Here is an 18,544-nt window from a genome sequence, read left to right on the forward strand (position 1 = left end):
CGCCGTGTAGAGACTTTCCTTTTCGACTTTTGAAACACGCGGCGAGCTTGATACTGCATATGTACTTATATGCATGGCTTGGATGATATTTTTGTGGTGGGCAGCCGGGGTGGCGCCGGCACGGGATGACCGGAGTGTTTAGTGTCCGTCGGAGTTTTGGACGACCTCTCCGCCCGATTTCATCTGGACCGATTCCTAGCAGGACTACCCCTCGTTCCACCAGCTACAACAGCCTTGAAATCTCGCAGGACTCGCGGAGGAACTATCACTCTGTCAAGATGGACGAATCCGTAAAGAAGGCCAGCCCTGAGGCAGCTAAGGCGTCCTCGCCGTTGGCCGACTTCAAACGACCACTCTCCGGGTTATTTGCGATCAACAAACCGAGTGGTTTGATTTCGATGACCCTGCTTGAATCGCTCAAGGAACTATTCCAATCGTCCAAGCTGTTCGTAGAAAATCCAGAGCCGTTTCAACTTCAACAAACCGGACCAGTTAAAAAATCAAGAAAGAATAAGTATTGGCAGAAGAAGAACCAAGCCAAAGCGATCAAGATCGGACAGGGAGGTACATTGGATCCGCTCGCAAGTGGCGTTCTGATTATCGGCTTGAACTCGGCGACAAAGAAACTGTCGAATTTCTTGGATTGCTCTAAAGTTTATCGAACCACTGGTATACTGGGCTGCAAGACCGACTCGTACGATTCAGATGGGAAAACGATCGGACTATCCAGCTGGAAACATGTCAAGCCGGAAGATATTCACAAAGAATGCGCATTGATCAAAGGCGAACATTGGCAAATTCCACCAATGTGCGTATCACTCATCAATCTTCACATCTATGAACGTTTTTTGGAATGGAAAGGCGGTTAACAATCGGACTTGCCAACACCCCATCGTTTCATTCGGTGATCAAATTATCCAAACAGTTATTCAGCCCTGAAGATGGACGGCAAGCCATTGTACGAATATGCACGGAATAACATTCCCCTTCCAAGACCGATTGAAGCCAGGCGTTGTGAAGTGTTTGATATCAAGATGGTCGATTGGAAAGAAGGCGGAGAACATCCGTACCAATGGCCGACCAAGATGATGAGCGAAGAAGAGTCTCAGATCTTCCAACGAGCTGAAAGTCTGATCAAAGAAACCGGGGTTGTCAAGTCAGACAAACTAGCAAAGTCGAAAGAAATTCAAAAAGGGTCCGAGGCATTTAATGAGCCCACGAAGAGGGAGGCTTCCCTAGATCAGCAGGAACAAAGCGACTCCAAGAAGATCAAGCTGGAGGAGGAAAATAACTCCAAGAAAATCAAGCCGGATGATGCAAATGATAGCGAAACAATCAAGCCGGAGCAGGGAAATGATTCCAAAACAATGAAGCCGGAGGACGGATCTAGCGGAGCTAAGAATGCTCAAAATTCCTCGGCTGGCCAGGAAAGCACGAATAGCGTTAATCTAGAAGAGAAGGAAAAATCACCAGCGTTCACGCTAGAGATGACGGTGTCTTCAGGGACCTACGTGAGGTCGATAGTCCAGTGAGTATAAATCGAATCATCATTTCAATAAGTGACCGATGTTCATCAAAGATTGCTTCTCCGTAGTGATATTGGACAAGCCGTCTCGTCTGCCGCCACTGTTGTTTCCTTGATCCGGACCCGCCAGGGCGACTTTTGTCTAGATCCTCAAGCCAGTAGGAGCGTGGCAACCCCTGCCGGAGATCCCAAGAGTTTCCCGTGCATCGAATGGAGTGTGTTTGAGAATGCTATCCAGTCTCGGTCTAATGGCTCAGACGAACCGGTGGATGAATCTGGCTTGCGGGAATGGGAGCGAGAACTGTTGAAGCATATTCAAGTTTAATTAATATTAGCATCGAAGTATTTCTGGTTCCTTCAAAGTTATACCTATGCGCGTCTGGCTGTTTAAATCAATGTGCACATTCCGTAACTATCTATAGATGAGTAGAGATACATAATAACCTTGATCGACACCAAGAACAAACCCTCCTTTCTGCTTCCGCTGGGCACCAATGTATTTAGTACAATCAGATAGATACCCCAAACATGAGTGCGCTTTTTCGCATAGACTGGTATGCGCAAATCACCAAAACATCCAATCACACAAGTCTGGTTTCAAGAGTCTATACTTTGGCAGACTTTTATTGTTCTCTTGTCATCTGGTTGATATGCACATTTGTCTATATTCTTAATGAGAAAGTGATTAAGAGAAAAGGAAGCTCAAAGCATTGACAATCTGTGAGGAGAAAATAAATGATGGGTTGGGTTAAATTGTGCATATGATGTATACATGCGTGTTGATTTAATTTGTTTTTGAAATGGTATCCGAAGAAGAAATAAAGAAGCCCAAAGAGGAAGGAAATGGCAAGAGAATACGAAGCCAAAAAGGGAGCTAAAACGCGATGCCCCAAGGCAATGAAATGAAAAACAAAATGCCGAAGAGGAAATCAAGGCAGATGAATGCTACTTAATTCTATAAAAGGACATGCCGATTTTACATTTTTCGACTGCATCAGCCAAGTCCCTTTCGTCCTGACTTGTCCATTTGTCTTCTTCGGCCGAAGTCTTGTCCTGAGCCACATCACCACTACGCTCATCCGTTTGAGAATCCTTGTTTCCGCCGTTCAGAGGGGGCTGAGCAAGATTAACAAGAGTAGAGGAAACACTGCTGAGGTTGTTCTGATGATGATAATGGTTATTTAGCGTTGTTTGTTTCTTAAGAGAGCGTTCGAATCGGTTCTTTTTGCCGTTTAGTTGAGCCATCGTTCGGGGATCGGAATGTCCGTTGATGATGATAAAAGATGTGCCTCTCGGTAGCCGCTCGTTCAACTTACTAATCGTCTGATCTAAGCTGTCGCACACCTTCTTGTGTCTTTCTTCTTTTTTCTCGTCCCCATCCTCTGAATCCTCTTCGTCCTGAACAGTATCCTCATTTCCGTTTTCTTGGGCTTCTTTCTTTGCACCTTGGGGTTGCGACCCTGCATTTGATCACCATTGAATACAGAAGATATGAGCGGTTGCAAAACTTGCATGGGGTGTAAAATGAGAAGATGAATGCAATCTAATGTGTTGACTCACAGCCAAGAGAATGAGATAGTTCCATAAAGCGACCAAACACGAAATCATGGTCATGCAAAGCTGAAATGATTCCATCGGCAACCTTTGAAAAAAAAAAGAAGAATGATTAAGAGAACGAGTTTTTTTGCTTCTTGCAGTTTATCTCCGCAGTGAAAGATACGAGTAAGAAAAACCAACTTCACTATCAGAAGCAAAAGTGAACGAGTCGACGTCTTTCCAATTGTTTTTGACGACCAGATTATGAACTTTCTGACCATCGCCGGAAGAATTAGAGGAAGAGGACGGGGTGCCAAAGTCGACCAAAGCAGATCGTTTAGGAAGATTCCCACGGGCTATTCTCTCGAAGATCGACTCGGTATCCGAAGTAAATTCGCCAAAACCCAAGCCCTTCTCCATCTTTTTCTTTAGAAGTTGGACAGCCGTTCGAGCGTCTTCTTCGGAATCATGTCCGCCATTCGGCAATCCATTGGATTGTATCTCTCGGCCTAGCCATTTAGAGGCCAACCATTTCAGGGACGGTTTCATCGGTAAACCGCGTGGATGTTGGTAAATCACACTGGTATCGATGACCCATGGATGCGCAATCTTCAAAGCTTTCAAATCGCAATCCAGCGAATGGCCAACAAGAACGGTATTGAAATCGATCAATTCGGCCAATTTCTTTTGCACATCGATCAAGCGAGTGGTGATCCCTTTCAATCTTTCCTCGGTGATCCCACTGAAGCGCGTGAGATAATCGGTGATTGGTAAGTCTGGTAGGACCAATTGATCGTACACCAGTTGCTCGTTCGAGTCAACAATCGTCACTCGAGTCAATTCACTTCCTGATGCCGTCACACACATTTCGCAATCAACTCCCAGGATTTTCAGCGGTCTTCCAAGAGACGAATCAGGGTATAGTGGGGTTTGGACAAAGCCGGGCTCCGGGTGTGTGAGCCATGCTTCGAATGGTGGCCGAGGTGTTGATGGGTTTGAATGTACCGCAAGGGGTTGTTTGGCTCTTGCTTGTCGCCGGTCTAGCGTCGAAATAGGGGGTTGGTAATGAAGAGAAGGATAATCTTGTTCGACCATTTGTTCCGTAGAGAGAAGGTATGTTGTTGGGTCCATCGACACTGCGTCCCTGGAACCTACCAAATTCACCATGAAAGTGACACAAACGTAGAGAACAGTCAGCTTTCTCTCACAAAGGGGTTCGCTGTGTGTTGATCTGATTTGCGAGTAGTGTATATATCTGATCAATATTTTTCGTCCCCGGTTAAGCAAAAAGGATCTAAGAGATACAGAAGGTTGGTGAGGAGATGATTTACTTTTCTTCCGTTCCTCATCACGTTTGACTTTGGCCATGGCAGATAAAGGACAAGTCAGGAAGACGTTGAAGCAGCTAAACATTCTGAGTCGGTCGCCTCCAGCCTTGGTTGGACAAGCATGACTAAACAGGGATTGGAGGATTGGTAGTTGAGATTTGTTGCTGGCAAGTGGAAAAGGCATGATTGACGGGCTGCTAGGCTTGGGAATCCCTAGCAGTTCATTTGTGATCCCCGGTATCATGAGAACTACCATTTTTTTGACACTACTTTTGTTCTGCGTGTTTCAATTTCAAGGTTCAGACTTCTTTAATATTTGTGACAACGGATTGGGTAGATGAAAGTTTGTTTTTGGAAAATAAGATAAAATGGGTAGAATGAAATAGATAAGCAGTGGAATCGCACCTTGACTAACATCCATTCTTGATTCCGCTCATCCGCCATAATACTTAGGACCAAATCTCTAACGTCCTAAAATGATCGGTTTCAGACGTGAAAAGAAAGTCTCTCGGTGAGAATTGCTCATCTTCATAATTGGAAACCACTTTAATTCTCGTGTGTACAAGACTTACTTTCAGTTGGATCATTCTTCCATGGCGAAATCCACGAGTATCAAAATGAAATTCGGCGGGATTGACGAGGGTTTTTTGTCTTAATTTTTCTTGCTTCTTCAGCTTAGATTTCGTTAATGGGCTTTCGTTTTCTGGGAGATGAGTTTGGCTGATTTTCTTCTGATTCCTGACGGTCGTCCAACCGGATTCCGAGTCATTTTCCGCAGGGTTGATGTCCTGCATTATCTGCTTCTCGGTATCTGAATCCGAAGATGAATCTGAATCTGACTCCTTGGGAGCTTCGTGGGTTTTCTTGGGGATGGGTAGGTCGATGTTTTGGTCAGATTTAAGCTTGACTTTCTTGGACGAATGGCTTTCTGGTTTGGGCGAGCTATTTCGAGACCGATTCTTGTCTGCCTCTGAGGTTGAACGGTGGTGTTTTCTATGAGAGGTGGAGGTGTTGAGAGACGAATCAAGTGCCATGGATGAAGAATCGATGAGATGTGGAAATCTCTCGGCAATCAAGTTCTTCTGTTGTTGTTTTTCCAGCCCTTTATTCCGGAAGTCGCTTGCTAGGTTCGAACGTTTCTTATAGTAAAGGTGGTGGTAGTTCGTTGGGTGGAGGCTCGTTTCTTCAAAATTTGGGAACTCCAGGTCCAGTGGTGCGGCTGGGCCGCAGGAGGACCCCCACATCAGGATGCATACAAACCCCCTCTCGGAACTCACTCCACACAGTCCCAAACAACTTCAAACCCTTCGTGGAGCTGCGCCACTTCTGCGGTTTTTTTTTTTTGTTCTTGCAAAGAAAATTGGTACATAATGTCTTCATCCGTCCAGTCCCAAAAACAAGCTGCAAGGGGCAAAAACAATTGGTGTTGAACTTGAGAGTGAGCCCCAATCCATCTCTCAAGACCTTTTGATCTTGATTCGTATAAACAAAATCCATGCTTCATACTAATAGCAATGTTCTAGCGCTATTCACCTTGGTAAATTTAGCATCAGTTTAACACTGCTGCTCATTAAAATTTAAGCTCCAACAAGAATGACAAAAATGACTGCATCTTGATTTGGAGGAATTTTACAAACATTTTATCATCATACTAGTGAAATGATGTTTAAAATACCAATTCCAAATGCCCTAATATGATTGTAGTAGTACCGCCTCATCAAGAAGCTCTCATGCGCAATCACCTGGGGAGAGCATGCTTGACTGGGGAGTTGAAGCACTCCAGAAAGGTCATGACTAAATATCCTTTGCATAATAAATTTTGTTTTGACGCTTTTTTTAAACTGTGTTGACAAAATATTGGAAATGAGTAAGACACTAGGAATTTCTGATACTTTTGGTGAAACACATCTTGTGAGCAAAAATCACTATGTGGAAAGCTCACGCAACTGCCGACAGTTGACATGCAAGCTGCTGCTGGGTAAGAACTGTTGGAGCTATACCAGATTCAAAGCACACAAGATTTTGTTTGCAGTCACTGTGCATTGCAGCTAGCTTGTTGCACCACAACCTTCTTTGGTGGAGCTCTGACATGTCAGCTGCTTGCAGTTGCATGGCTTTTTCAAGCAGTGAATACTAGGAACAAGTGATGTATCAAAAGAATCAGACTTAATGCGTTTAACTGTGGAACTTTCTGGGATTAGGATTGGGTAGAACTTATTTTAATTTACATGCAAACTGAAAAAAACTGAGCTACAATTGAAGTGGAAGGTGGAAGGTTTCTCAGATCGCTGTCGAGTGTTATAGTATAAAGAGTTACAACAGTAGCACTTAGGCCAAGTATGTATAAGTGTATAAATGTTAAACATAGTTAGACTTGCGTATTGGGTTTTTTTGATAATGTTCACTTGCGCCCTATAAACCCAAGCAGATGGCGGCCAGAATCGAAGACAAAGAAGGTAGAGTAGAAAATTGGTAAAAAGAAATAAGCTTATGGACAACAGGGAGAAGAATGCTCTGATCAGTCGTCACCGTCCTCGCTGTCAGAATCATTCTCGAAAACGGATTTTGGTTCAGAATTGTCGGAGAGAAGGTTCGTCAAGATGTCCTGCTGATATCGATTCTGGATTATCCATTCTTGATTCTCGGGTATGGTGTCCAAAGTTTTTCTTGTTTTGTTTTGAAGTAACCAAGTTTTCTTCGAGCGAATTTTCTTTGGCCAGTAAGTTGAGTGTAGCTTGAGAGGTAGTCGGCCTTTAGATTCGGGTGAGGATTCGGTCTTAGGCAAAGGGGCATTCGCAGAAGGTCGAGGAGTAGAGGTAGACAAATTGGTGTCGCTCGGTGTTGCGATTGCGTCCGAGGGCGGAGAAGAGGGTTTGCTCGTTGGGCTACAACACTTAGGCGTAAGCGGCGTGGGCTCCCAAGAATGGCCAAAGCCACATCCCGGAGATTGAACTCTAGCCATGGGTAGCGGATGTAGATCTGAAGAGCAAAGATTCAGATGCTGTGTTACTGAGTTATCCGGCCTCAAATACGTATGATCAGAAGATGGTCCACATGAATCATCAACCTGGAATGCCCAACGTATCAATTACAGTCAGTAAGACAGCCACTGTTTGATGCTCAAGGCTTTTCTGATAGCTAGAGGGAAACCTTGACGCAGAAGAAAGAACTGACATAGACGTCATGACGAGGTGAATGGCAGTTGATAGGAGAGTTGTAAGCCGTCTTCGAGATGTGGAGTGAAGGGTTAAGTGCACAAATGGCTTCTAATAAGAGGTGCAATTCGGCGGTCTGGAAATTCTGAAATGTGAAATAATGGCAAACGAGAATGGGTAAATCTTTCGAAGCCTGAAGAATGACAAGAGATTCGAAATATACCAAAAGCTCGGTTTCAGGACTTGATGCCTGTTTCTTCGGCCACATAGACTGGACTGAGGGGTTCACCCGGGCTTGTTGTTCGAGTGGAATCATGATACTCGGAAAGCCATCAACAGACATGCTAGCGTCAGGCTGTTTTGAATACAATCGTGGACGAGGTCGATGGGGCCCAACTGGGAGATGTGGATGATGATATATCCGCCGTCCAGCGAATAGAGGATGATAAGAGTGTCTGAGGCCGTGAGGAGAGGGGCGAGGAGCCTGAAGGTATGTATAGTTCCAATCTGCTTGCCAGAGGATGTCTGCAGATTGAAAACTGATCCGTGGACCGGTTGTGTCTGGAGACTCGGGTAACGACGCGCTTCAAGAAATCGCAGAGAAGACGGGGAATTTTAAAGCGAGGTCATGGAAGGGCATGAGGGATTGGGCATGGTTTCAGGATTTGGCTCGACTGAGTATGTATGAGCAGAATAGCTGAGGCTCAGAGTATGACGCCGCGATTGTCTCCCAGGCGGGCAAGCTCGTAAAGGGAAAAACGGGTGACCTGTTCTTTGTCTGGCCGAGTTACATAAAAAAAAAGGGTTTGGTTTGTTGAGCGTTGGAACTTGGACTACTGCCAGGGCCTGTTATGACCTAGCTCAATGACCTAAAATGAGCTTCATGCCACTGCTGACCCCCAATCGAGGAAATTAATGATGCTTTGGGCTCCTTGGACTGTGATATCTCCCACAAACACCCAGGGCTAAGCCTCTATCACAAGGCATGAAGTATGTGCGCTAAGGCGCATCACAGCCGACTTGACTCCGGCGATCTCAGCTTGGGAACGCTGGGCCTGTCCTGGGTCACCCTTGAGGCGGACTGGAAGCCTCCGGCTGGCTCCTGGCTTCGCTGCCAGTGGCGACAGAATGGAGTGACCTTCCGACAGACAAACAGATGGATGGTCAGCGAGCCGCGTGCGCCCGTGATGTAAAACCGATGTGCGGGCCAGGTGCGGGTCGGGGGCCAAGCAGGCTCCGTGAATGCTTCGCCTTCCTCAATGCCCGAGCTATGGCCTACGTCAACGTGTATCACCCCGGGATCTTCCCTCACAAAAGGCTTCCAGACGCATCTGTAACACGATAAAGTGTACATACATGAATCTTCCCAGTTCACAGATTCACTTACCTTGTGATTAACCACAATGGTCGAGCTGACTTTCCCTCAGCTTCCGAACTAGTCGTCACTGACACTGACGAAAGCTTTGCCAGCCATTGGGGGCTTGCTGATGCTTGGCGAGATCATCGGGCGCTGGTGTCAGAGGCATGACGGCTCGCCGGCCAAGCCTCAAGGCGGTGTATGTAGTCAGCGTCATTTTAGCCATCGGAACCTTAACTCCTCAAATTCCGAGAGCCCCGTCCTGCCCAGGCCGTAGAACATGTTATACTTATCAGGGACAGTTTAACTGGGGACCCTTATCAGTTTCAAACGCCGTTCCAGCCCTGTTGCGCGCGCGAAAAACCCCTGTTCTTTGTATCTACAGCCATGTTAGAAAAGCTTGCTTTTGGGCAGGCCCAAATTTTGGGCTGCTGATTTCAGCCTCAAAGCCTGTATGGCTCCTGTATGTCAGGAATGCCATTGGAAGAAAAAACCTAGTTTCTTTGTTTTCCACTTTGGGGCCTTGAGGGCCCCACCATTGGATTCCTGGAGCGATTTTACTTCGATCCGGCCCTTCGCCGCCCCTGCCTCCCTTGCCCCTCGCCCGGCCCGGCACCCATGTCAAGCAAAACCGGCTGCCCGAACGGGTTTTGTCTGTCTGTACAGTGAAGCTGTACAGGCCTGTGGCTGAAATGCTGAAATCGTTTCAGCCACACGAGCTGGCAAGCTTTTCTAACATGGCTGTATCGCGTGAACAAATTGCGTTTTTGCGACGCAGATGCTCTCGGAAGGTTCCGTAGTCCGAGCAAAAAGCAAAAGTTTATTGATCTGTTCAATCGCATTGAGGCGAAGAAGGATTGTAAAGGGTGGTGATGACTCCGCAGAGGAGCGCAAAGAATTTGTTTGACAGGTCCCCTTGGCTGTCTTGGCGAATGTCTATAATCCGCAGCAGCGAGGCACTTCTCAAGTTTGTGGAGATACTATGCACACAGGCTGCCACTGTGTGGAGTACAAGAAGCATGTCCCCCAGGATCTCAGCTCAAGCATTATGAAGTTTAAACTTGGAGAGCTTCTTGGTTCGTCCAACTCTGAAAATCTTTCCAGCTGGAATCTACAGCGGACCCATAAAAGCTTGCGACTTTTGTCGCGCGTTTTGAAACTTTGTGCCGCAGCCGCAAATCTTTTCGCAGCAGAAATGCACCGTGCGCGCGGGCCGTGCTTCGGGGGATCACGGGGGGATATGCCAGAGTGCAGGTGCCTGCAGGCGCCCAGCCAGTCCGTCCCACGACACCCAACCACCATTGCCACCACCACCCTCACCTTCGCCGTTGCTGTTGCCGTCACTGTCACTGTCACCGTTGCTGTCACCGTCGCCGCCAGATCCACCCGCGCAGATCAATCCCATTTGGCAATTGGACAGTTTAGACAGGTTTGTCTTCCTTTTCTTTTACCTCAAATACCACTTACCTAGCTGACAGCACTCCCCCTTCTCTAGGCTTAATGTATGTCAAGTACAGCGCATCCTTCAAGTACCTCGTTGTTCAGGCGGCCCTTCATGGGAAAAACCTTGCGGAAATCAATGTTGCAAATGGATCCGAGGTCAGTTCTGATTCCTTGCGACGCTGGTGTTCGTTATATGAGACAACGCGAGCTGTTGTCGCCGATCCAGCTACCTACCAAACCAGAGGTCGGCCCTTGGCTCTCAACAACGAAGAAAGGGGCTTTCTCTTGGATATGGTCACCAACCATCCAACGATATACCTTGAAGAAATCCGGGAATCCCTAATGGAGCAGTGTAACGTTCACATCTCTTCACAAACCATATCAAACGAACTCCATGAACGCCTCCGTATGAGTCAAAAAACAATGAGGAAGGTCAATTCCAACCAAAATCCGATCCAACGCGCACAATACATCATCATGATGGCTAACTACGACCCCAATTGCCTTGTCTTCACCGGTGAGTCCCTTTTTTTCTTTTTTCTTTATCTACATTTTAGCTCATTGAACTTTCTTCCTCCAAGATGAAAGTGGTGTGTGTCTGGACGGCGTAATTCGTACCCGGGGTTGGGCCCCGATTGGCGAGAGGACATCAAGACTTTCGGTGGCGCGGGCAACTCATCGATTCAACTTAATCCCAGCAGTGGCTCTCAGTGGTCTGGTTTCAATTATGACCCAGCAAGAAAATGTCAAGCGGGTTGATTTTGAGCACTACTTAGAACATGCTTTGGTGAGTCTTTCTTTTGAAATTAGCATTAGCTTCTTGTGAATTCATTCTGAATGCCTTGCTCTTGAAGCTTCCAAGCATGAATCCATTTCCAGGACCCCGTAGTGTCCTAGTCGTGGACAACGCTCAGATCCATCACAATGGTCGAATCGAGGAGCTTGTCAAGGATGTTGGTTGTCATCTTGTGTACCTTCCTGCCTACTCCCCCGACATGAACCCGATTGAAAAAGCTTTCAGTGTCTTGAAGTCCAATTTACGACGATATGGCGAACTGGACGGTGGCGAAACCGACGGCGAGCAGATTGAGGCCTTCACCAGGCTTATTTTCACCCCTGAGCTCATGCGCGGCCTTTTTCAAGGCTCGGGATACACGGACTGAACTTGTCAATCTTTTCCTGTAAGTCACCCTCTATGACCGACCTCAATGATTCTCATCCTAAGCCTGAGACACCGTATCCCTTTCTAATATCCTGTCTCCACCAGCGTTCTCCGGCCTCGGAAGCTCTTTCTCGTCGTTCTTCAACCAAGCCTTCAGTTCGCAGTCATCGCTCAGCTACAGCAGCTTGATCCCAAACAGTTTCCCCGGTCTCATGGGCACTTCCCGATCATCATTTGACTGCTTGTGACTCCCTTTAGAGCTCGTACTGAGTTGTTGTGTTGCTCCTGTGTCACATTTCTCTGTTTTTTAACCACTCGCACCCAAAAATCAATTGTTTTTCTCGTCATCATTTCACTGCTCAAAAGACAATCAATACTCTTTTCGTTTCACAAGTCCCCGCCCCCACAGGACGTGTTCCAAGAGTTTCCGATTGCATCTCATCTGTTACGCAATGAAGTGTAACAGGTTCGGCCCTGAGCCAGTCACCAGACGCATCATAAGCGAGGTGGCAGGCCCTCTGTCCTTCACGGAGCCGGTGCCAGCTTGTAGAGTCCCTTCACTGCTTCGAACGGACTGAGCCAGTCACCAGACTTGCATCATAAGCAAGGTGGCAGGCCCTCCGTCCTTCACGGAGCCGGTGCCAGTTAGAGTCCCTTCACTGCTTCGAACGGACAAGCGGTTTCTTCACAGATATCGCGTTCATCGCGGTTTCTTCACAGATATCGCGCTCATCATCCAACCGAGAATTTTGAGCAGGTCACAGCATCAAAGATCGGTACATAAGGAAAGAATCACACAAAATGAAAGAATGAATTGTACATAGGAAAGAATCACAGGGACATGAGGAAAGAATTGCAGAAGGAAAGGGGATAATGACCGAATGAGTTTGAAAGATAAAATGATAATAAAAAAAGAACAAAGTTGATTACTCTCTTTATTGGGTTCTAGACCCCCTCATCAAGTGATGAGTATACTTCTTAGCCGAGTAAGCTATGGATCGGGCCAGACCTTCAGGTATCCCTTTTTCATGGAGCTCCGCCGCAGTGAAAAGCTTGAACATTGTCCAGTGTGTGATCCCAAGGGTGCTCATACCATCATGGACTTTGGGGGAATTGGGATCGATGTGAGAAAATCGGAAGAAATCATCCATGTTACCAATATCGTGTGGCGGAGTTGTTGGAGACACAGCCCGCGCTGGCGGGTCGGGGGTCCTTGGAGCGTTGGCGGTGGGCATATTCATTGAGGTGGTCGGCATGTTTGTCGGGTTGAAGAACATTGCAGGGAAGTTGAATGGATTCGCAACTGGGATCTGCACCGATGGAGGCGGGGGAGGTGGTGGCGGTGGTTCATCGCCCTTGGTCTTATACTGGAACTGGTCTGATTTTGGCGGAACCAGGAGGGTTACTCAAGGATTTTTTCTCTTTCAAAGGCAAAGTCAGTGCAAATTATTGTAACGAAAAATTCAAAAAAAAAAAAACTTACAATCGCCTTTGCCCACGAAGTTGCTCGGCCCATATTCAAGTGGAAATACTGATCAGGGTTTTCCGGATTGATGTAAACATGGCCTTCGTGACTTCCAGTGAGGTGCTCCGCGGGGCCATGAATATTGTTGAGCTGGTTGACCAATTCAACAGTAGAGGCCGCGGCCTGGGCACCTTGAGAGGGTCCATTGGTTGGATTTGGGGTAGAAGTCAAAGCTCCGCCATTACGAGCTGTCTTGAGGTGTTTGTATGCCAATACTTTCTGGAATTTGTCCAAAAAATTAGATGATGAGTTATAACAGCTTTAGATAGAAAAAAATACAACTTACATTAGCAACAACATTGGGATCTTGCTGGACTAATCGACAGACAATCTGGCAATGTTCTGGAGTGCCCTTGGCGGCCATGAGGAATTGCTGGAATATTTCCGGGGAGTCAAGTCGCTTTTTCTGGGCTGCTGCAAAGGGGCCTCCATGTGGGATGATCAAGTACCAAGTGATCTTCCCATCATCCTTGCGTTCCTGAGCAAAGATTCCAGCGTCCTCATCTTCATCGTTTCGAATTGAGGAAATCACCGCAGCTTTGAAGCTATCGACATTGTAATCACGCGTTGGCCAATTGACAATTAACTTACCAACATCGGGGCTGATTTTTCTGTGTTGTGGGGGATCAGGAACAAGGGTTCTTTGCTTGCGAGAGTTGCTAGGAGAAGGTGGGGGAGAAGCGGGGAAAAAGAAGATGAAGTCGATCCCAATTGGAACCTCGGGGCGGCCAGAGGTTGAGTCTGAACGAGGGCGGTGTTGGCTTTGTTGAGAGTTGGTTAGCTGGCTTTGCTGAGAGTTGGCAGTTGATGTGATTGATTGGACCGTGGCTGGTGATACTGGGCCAAATAGTGATGGGTCCAGGACAGATTCTCTTTGCTGGCTTTGCACAAAGGCTGCATGGCGGCGATTGCGGAGTTTGACTAGATGTGCGGTTCCATCAAACAAGCCCGGCACATGGCGCTCCGAGGGTGGGGTCAAGGGGTGATGGAACCATTCTTCATATTCGGATGGAGAGATAGAACGACCGTGTGATTCGTTGTTCATCCTGAAGAGAGGCGGATGGTTTGTGTGGGTTGGATCGGCAGGAGAGGATCGATTTGACAACCGGATCAATCTGAACAGGGTTTACGGTGATGGTGTCGGGCTAGTAGTACCAGAAATGTATGAGTTGGTGGTGGCTGATGAACAAGCAAGAACCGAATAGACTTACGTGGGCAGTTCCAAGTGTCCCGACCGAATTCTTCTGGATCGGGAGCACTTAAATCTTTCCAAATTGACGACCGAATCAATCTGCACGGTTGGATCTGGCGGTGATGTTCACGGTGACAGTGACGGTGACGGCGACGGTGACGGGGACGAGGACGGCGGCGGCGACGGTGAGGTGGTGGCGCTGGTGGTGGGGGGGGGACGGCTGGCCGCTCGCTTGCGGGTCAGCAGGCATGGTGCTGATCCCCCCGTGATCCCCCGAAGCACGGCCCGCGCGCACGGTGCATTTCTGCTGCGAGAAGATTCGCGGCTGCGGCACAAAGTTTCAAAACGCGCGACAAAAGTCGCAAGCTTTTATGGGTCCGCTGTATGTGATGGCCTTCTGCCAAGGTCTCGCCTGCCCTACTACAGGCAGGCTTGGTGTGTAGTTTCAGCCGGACTTGCTACAAGTTAGATGTAAGGATGGCTAATGGGCGGGCTTTCCAATGGGCCACCTGCGGGCTCCAATTGCGCCAATCAATTTTTTTGATCATGAACCAGACAAGACAGCCTCTGGGGTTTTAGACCATTTACTTAGATTAGAGGCCTGTTCAAGAAATAGCTCAAACCCCTTGTTTGGATGTTGCCGGGCTGCCCATTAGCCATCCTTAGTTAGATGGTAGATTTTGTAAGAGTTGGCAGCAGCGTTTCAATGGACACCAAAATGTTTTTTTATTTTGGTCATAGCCTTGAGATCGAGCCACCATATCTGTTGATCATTACAAACAGAAGAAACTCCGAGAAAAGATATCAACTAAGTGTTTTTCTTTCTTCGGCTACAAGGCGGTGAGATTGTACGATTTGGAAGCTAACAGGTCAACAGACACATGAAGAAAGAAGGTGAGTGAAAAGTAAGGTGAGAGGGCAGGACCTCAGGAGCTGATGTCTTTGCTTCAGGAGAAAAGAGAGAGAAAAGATCACACACGTCCTCATCGACAACAAAAGAGGAAAATCAATATATATCAGATAGGGCAGATAGCAGCAGGATGAAAAGGACAGTTGAGACCTAGTATGGAACTTTTGAGAGGCTGGCTTGAACGTGTTGTAGCAATGAAAACTGGGCCGTCTTCAACTTCACATCAGATCAGGAACCGGATCGGTGTGGGAATCTCCCACTTTGTTAATAACCATCCACGACTTGTACCCAGGAGAGGATACTTAGTAGTAGGTAGTGGTGCGGGGGCCTGAAGAGCAGAGATTGATAGAACTGACAGCTGGGCCACTAACGGACCGCAGGGCTACCAGCTCGGTAAGGCGCAAAAGGATTCGCGCTACCATCTGAACCATTTGGCGCATTGGGGTTTTTGATACTGACGGCGCTGCTAGCTCGGGGGCCGGGTTCTTGAGGGTTTGAGAGATGATGACGAGGGGGGAGGACTTGGCGACGGATCAAGGAAGATGAAGGTGTGGCCGTCGTATGCGGCGTCGGGATCGGATCGATCGGAAAGCCAAGAGGATCATCCGCAAGCGAGGGCGTCATCTCGCGAGAAAATTGGGCTTGTCCCGACGAGGCCAGCCCGTAGATTTGTCCCAAATACTTTCCATCGTCTAATTCGTTGTCAAAATATTGCGCCCGTAAAGCAAAAAACGTGTCCGCGGTCAAAAGCGAGTCCGAGCCTGCTTGATGCTCCTTGCCTTTGCGAGCAACCTGTCAGGAAAGAAAGGTAGAAGCAGACATGTAAGCGTGCAATAATATCGAGGAGAAGTGTGTACTGGTGCTGGACAAACGTTGAGGTCTTTGGCTACTTCGTTCAATCCACCCCTGAGACTCTTGCAGCTCCTCATCAAGAATTTGATATCGTAAATGCAAGGGAACCAAGTCTTCAAGAGATCGAAGAATTCGGTTTCGGAAACGGGCATGTTGACGAGGGTGACCATCTTGAGGATATAGCCAAAGTCGTACCCAGAGTGGAAGCTGATCCACTTGACGTCTTCGAGCAAAACGAGACCAGACGAGATGAGAAGTTCGCCGAAATACTCGGGATCGATTCCTTGTTCCTCGTGTCGCTTGAAATTGAGCCCAGATGCTTGCAGAAGTTCGATGGAGTCAGGCGCATACATATCGTCACTAACATCAGCAAGATCAACCGAAAATCCAGGTATCAGCTTCGGCGGGCTGCATAGCTGGCGCTGAGGAGGATTTCTAGCTAAGCGAGGAGGGAAAAATCAAGTTGCGAAAGCCGGGACGACGAACTTGAGGTTGAAGCGAAAGTTGAACTGCCAAACGCATTTCCCTTCGGGCTTTCTCCCATTCTCATCACACAATGTGAGTCCGAGTTGAATGATCTTCAAGAGGTCGACGTTGCAACGCAAGGTCTGATAATGATAATCAGACGGGGTTTTGAAAGTGCCGATAGGTCGAGCAACGACCCCAGGGAATTCGGTATCCTGTTCAGAAATGTGGAAGTCAGTCAGATGGTAGATATTCGTGGGCTGTCTGTTTGACTTGGTGGCGAAAACGAAACTAGGGGGGCACCTGGAATCCGGAAACAGATACGCTTTTTTTGAAAAAGGGAAAGAAAACATACCATTCCGATGTATGGATAATACTCTACAAGGTCCCTGATGATAGCCATTTCACTGTCCAGATTATCAGCCCAAACATCGCAGATCTCGAACCTGTCCATTTGATCTACGTCTGGTGATGGTGATATTCGAGAGTGGAAAGCGAGGCCTGAGTTTGTGCTGTCGGTTGGCTATTTCCTTGGGCTGTCGAGCGGAGTTGGTTGGGCTGGACTGTGGAGAGTGCAGGGTCCGATGTTGACTTGTTGCCGCGAATGTTTTGGTCTACTTCGGGTCGACCGGGGGGTGGGAGTCGGTGGGAACATGTCGTCGGGCCCTGGTCCCCGACGCTGCTTGCTCGGGGTGCGGACCAACCCTGGGACGAACTTAGTCAGTCCTTCCTTCTGAGTTGGCAGGCTGGCGCCTCGCGCGAAAGACCCTGCGGGGCTCTCCTCCTGAGAGGCTTGGTTAAGCTCGACCCTGGGAGCGTTGCGAAGGCAAGCTGACAGTAAACACCTGCCTGACCCAACTTAGATTTTGTTCTCAGACATTTTTTGTACTTTTGTGTAATAAAACAACGGACTTACTTGACGCACTGCGGAAAACTCTTCGCGCACTGTGGGGGTCGTCGTCTCGATGTCCAGCCCCCAGTGCGCGCTTCTGCCACGGCTCTTCGCGCACTGCATTTTCCGCCAAAAAAACGGCTTGCATGTCTTGAGATATTTTTTGATGAATCAATAGAATGGCTTTTTATGATCCCCCTAAAAAATAATCAAGTCATTTAGGGGTCTCCTTGAGCCTAGAGAAAATTGACATGAAAAAATCATATTTTAACGCGGCAGGGACCTGTAATATCACTTCCTGTGCCCCAGTAGCCCCAAAAAATTTCACAGTATCATGGCACATGTGCAAATTCATGACCTGATAATTTTCAGAATTTTTTCCAGAGATATAAGGGGTGCGCGGCAGGCTTAGTAGGAAAATTACTGCTAACTGTATAGCTTTTTTGTTACACACCCAAACAGTCCCAAAATTTCAGAAATTTTTTAATTGTGGATATTCTCCGCGCCATAAATTTCTTGGCAATAGTGTGTCATGATAACATGAGATGTAGTGCGGCGGGCTTAGTTGGAAAATGACTGCTAACTTATCTCATGTTTTAATGACACACTATTGCTAAGAGCGTTGTGGCGCGGAGAATATGCAAAATTGAAACATTCCTGAAAGTTTCAGACTGTTTCAGCGTGTAACAAAAAATCTATACATGTAGCCGCCATTTTCCTACTAAGCCCGCCACGCACCCCTTATATCTCATGTTATCATGACACACTATTGCCAAGAAATTTATGGCGCGGAGAATATCCACAATGAAAACATTTCTGAAATTTTGGGACTGTTTGGGTGTGTAACAAAAAAGCTATACATTTAGCAGTAATTTTCCTACTAAGCCTGCTGCGCACCCCTTATATCTCATTTTATAATGACACAATATTGCTAGGAATTTCAGGGAATTCATTTGAAGCATATTTCGCTGTGCTCTCAAAATTTTGTACCTTTGTTGTGTGTAACAAAAAAGTTATACATATATGCAAAATAATAAACGCAATACCTATTTGGGCCAAAGGAAAGCTGGTGAAAATTCTGAAAATTATCAGGTCATGAATTTTCACATGTACCATGATACTGTGAAATTTTTGGGGCTACTGGTGCACAGGAAGCGGTATTACAGGTCCCTGCCGCGTTAAAATATGATTTTTTCATGTCA

At 47.2% G+C, this 18,544-nt stretch overlaps 4 protein-coding genes across 4 annotated transcripts; 1 reads left to right on the forward strand and 3 right to left on the reverse strand.

The window, feature by feature from the left end:
* Positions 1 to 125: 125 nt before the first annotated feature.
* PtA15_5A822 (uncharacterized protein) lies at positions 126 to 1,850 on the forward strand (the record flags this gene model as incomplete). Its single annotated transcript, XM_053169625.1, has 3 exons — positions 126 to 808; positions 926 to 1,528; positions 1,595 to 1,850. 3 exons carry the CDS (start codon positions 126 to 128, stop codon positions 1,848 to 1,850), a joined length of 1,542 nt encoding a protein of 513 aa, XP_053020803.1.
* Positions 1,851 to 2,470: 620 nt separating this feature from the next.
* Positions 2,471 to 5,633, reverse strand: PtA15_5A823 (uncharacterized protein; the record flags this gene model as incomplete). The annotated part of the gene is made up of 6 exons (XM_053169626.1): positions 2,471 to 2,985; positions 3,086 to 3,167; positions 3,263 to 4,212; positions 4,393 to 4,666; positions 4,795 to 4,860; positions 4,962 to 5,633. 6 exons carry the CDS (start codon positions 5,631 to 5,633, stop codon positions 2,471 to 2,473), a joined length of 2,559 nt encoding a protein of 852 aa, XP_053020804.1.
* A 1,274-nt stretch (positions 5,634 to 6,907) lies between these two features.
* Positions 6,908 to 7,887, reverse strand: PtA15_5A824 (uncharacterized protein; the record flags this gene model as incomplete). The annotated part of the gene is made up of 3 exons (XM_053169627.1): positions 6,908 to 7,456; positions 7,564 to 7,689; positions 7,768 to 7,887. The coding sequence occupies 3 exons, from the start codon at positions 7,885 to 7,887 to the stop codon at positions 6,908 to 6,910; spliced, it is 795 nt and encodes a 264-aa protein (XP_053020805.1).
* A 7,612-nt stretch (positions 7,888 to 15,499) lies between these two features.
* Positions 15,500 to 16,904, reverse strand: PtA15_5A825 (uncharacterized protein; the record flags this gene model as incomplete). The annotated part of the gene is made up of 4 exons (XM_053169628.1): positions 15,500 to 15,925; positions 16,006 to 16,345; positions 16,472 to 16,665; positions 16,806 to 16,904. 4 exons carry the CDS (start codon positions 16,902 to 16,904, stop codon positions 15,500 to 15,502), a joined length of 1,059 nt encoding a protein of 352 aa, XP_053020806.1.
* Between the last annotated feature and the right edge of the window lie 1,640 nt (positions 16,905 to 18,544).

This window comes from Puccinia triticina, chromosome 5A, assembly GCF_026914185.1.
Source record: "Puccinia triticina chromosome 5A, complete sequence".
Taxonomy (NCBI): domain Eukaryota; kingdom Fungi; phylum Basidiomycota; class Pucciniomycetes; order Pucciniales; family Pucciniaceae; genus Puccinia; species Puccinia triticina.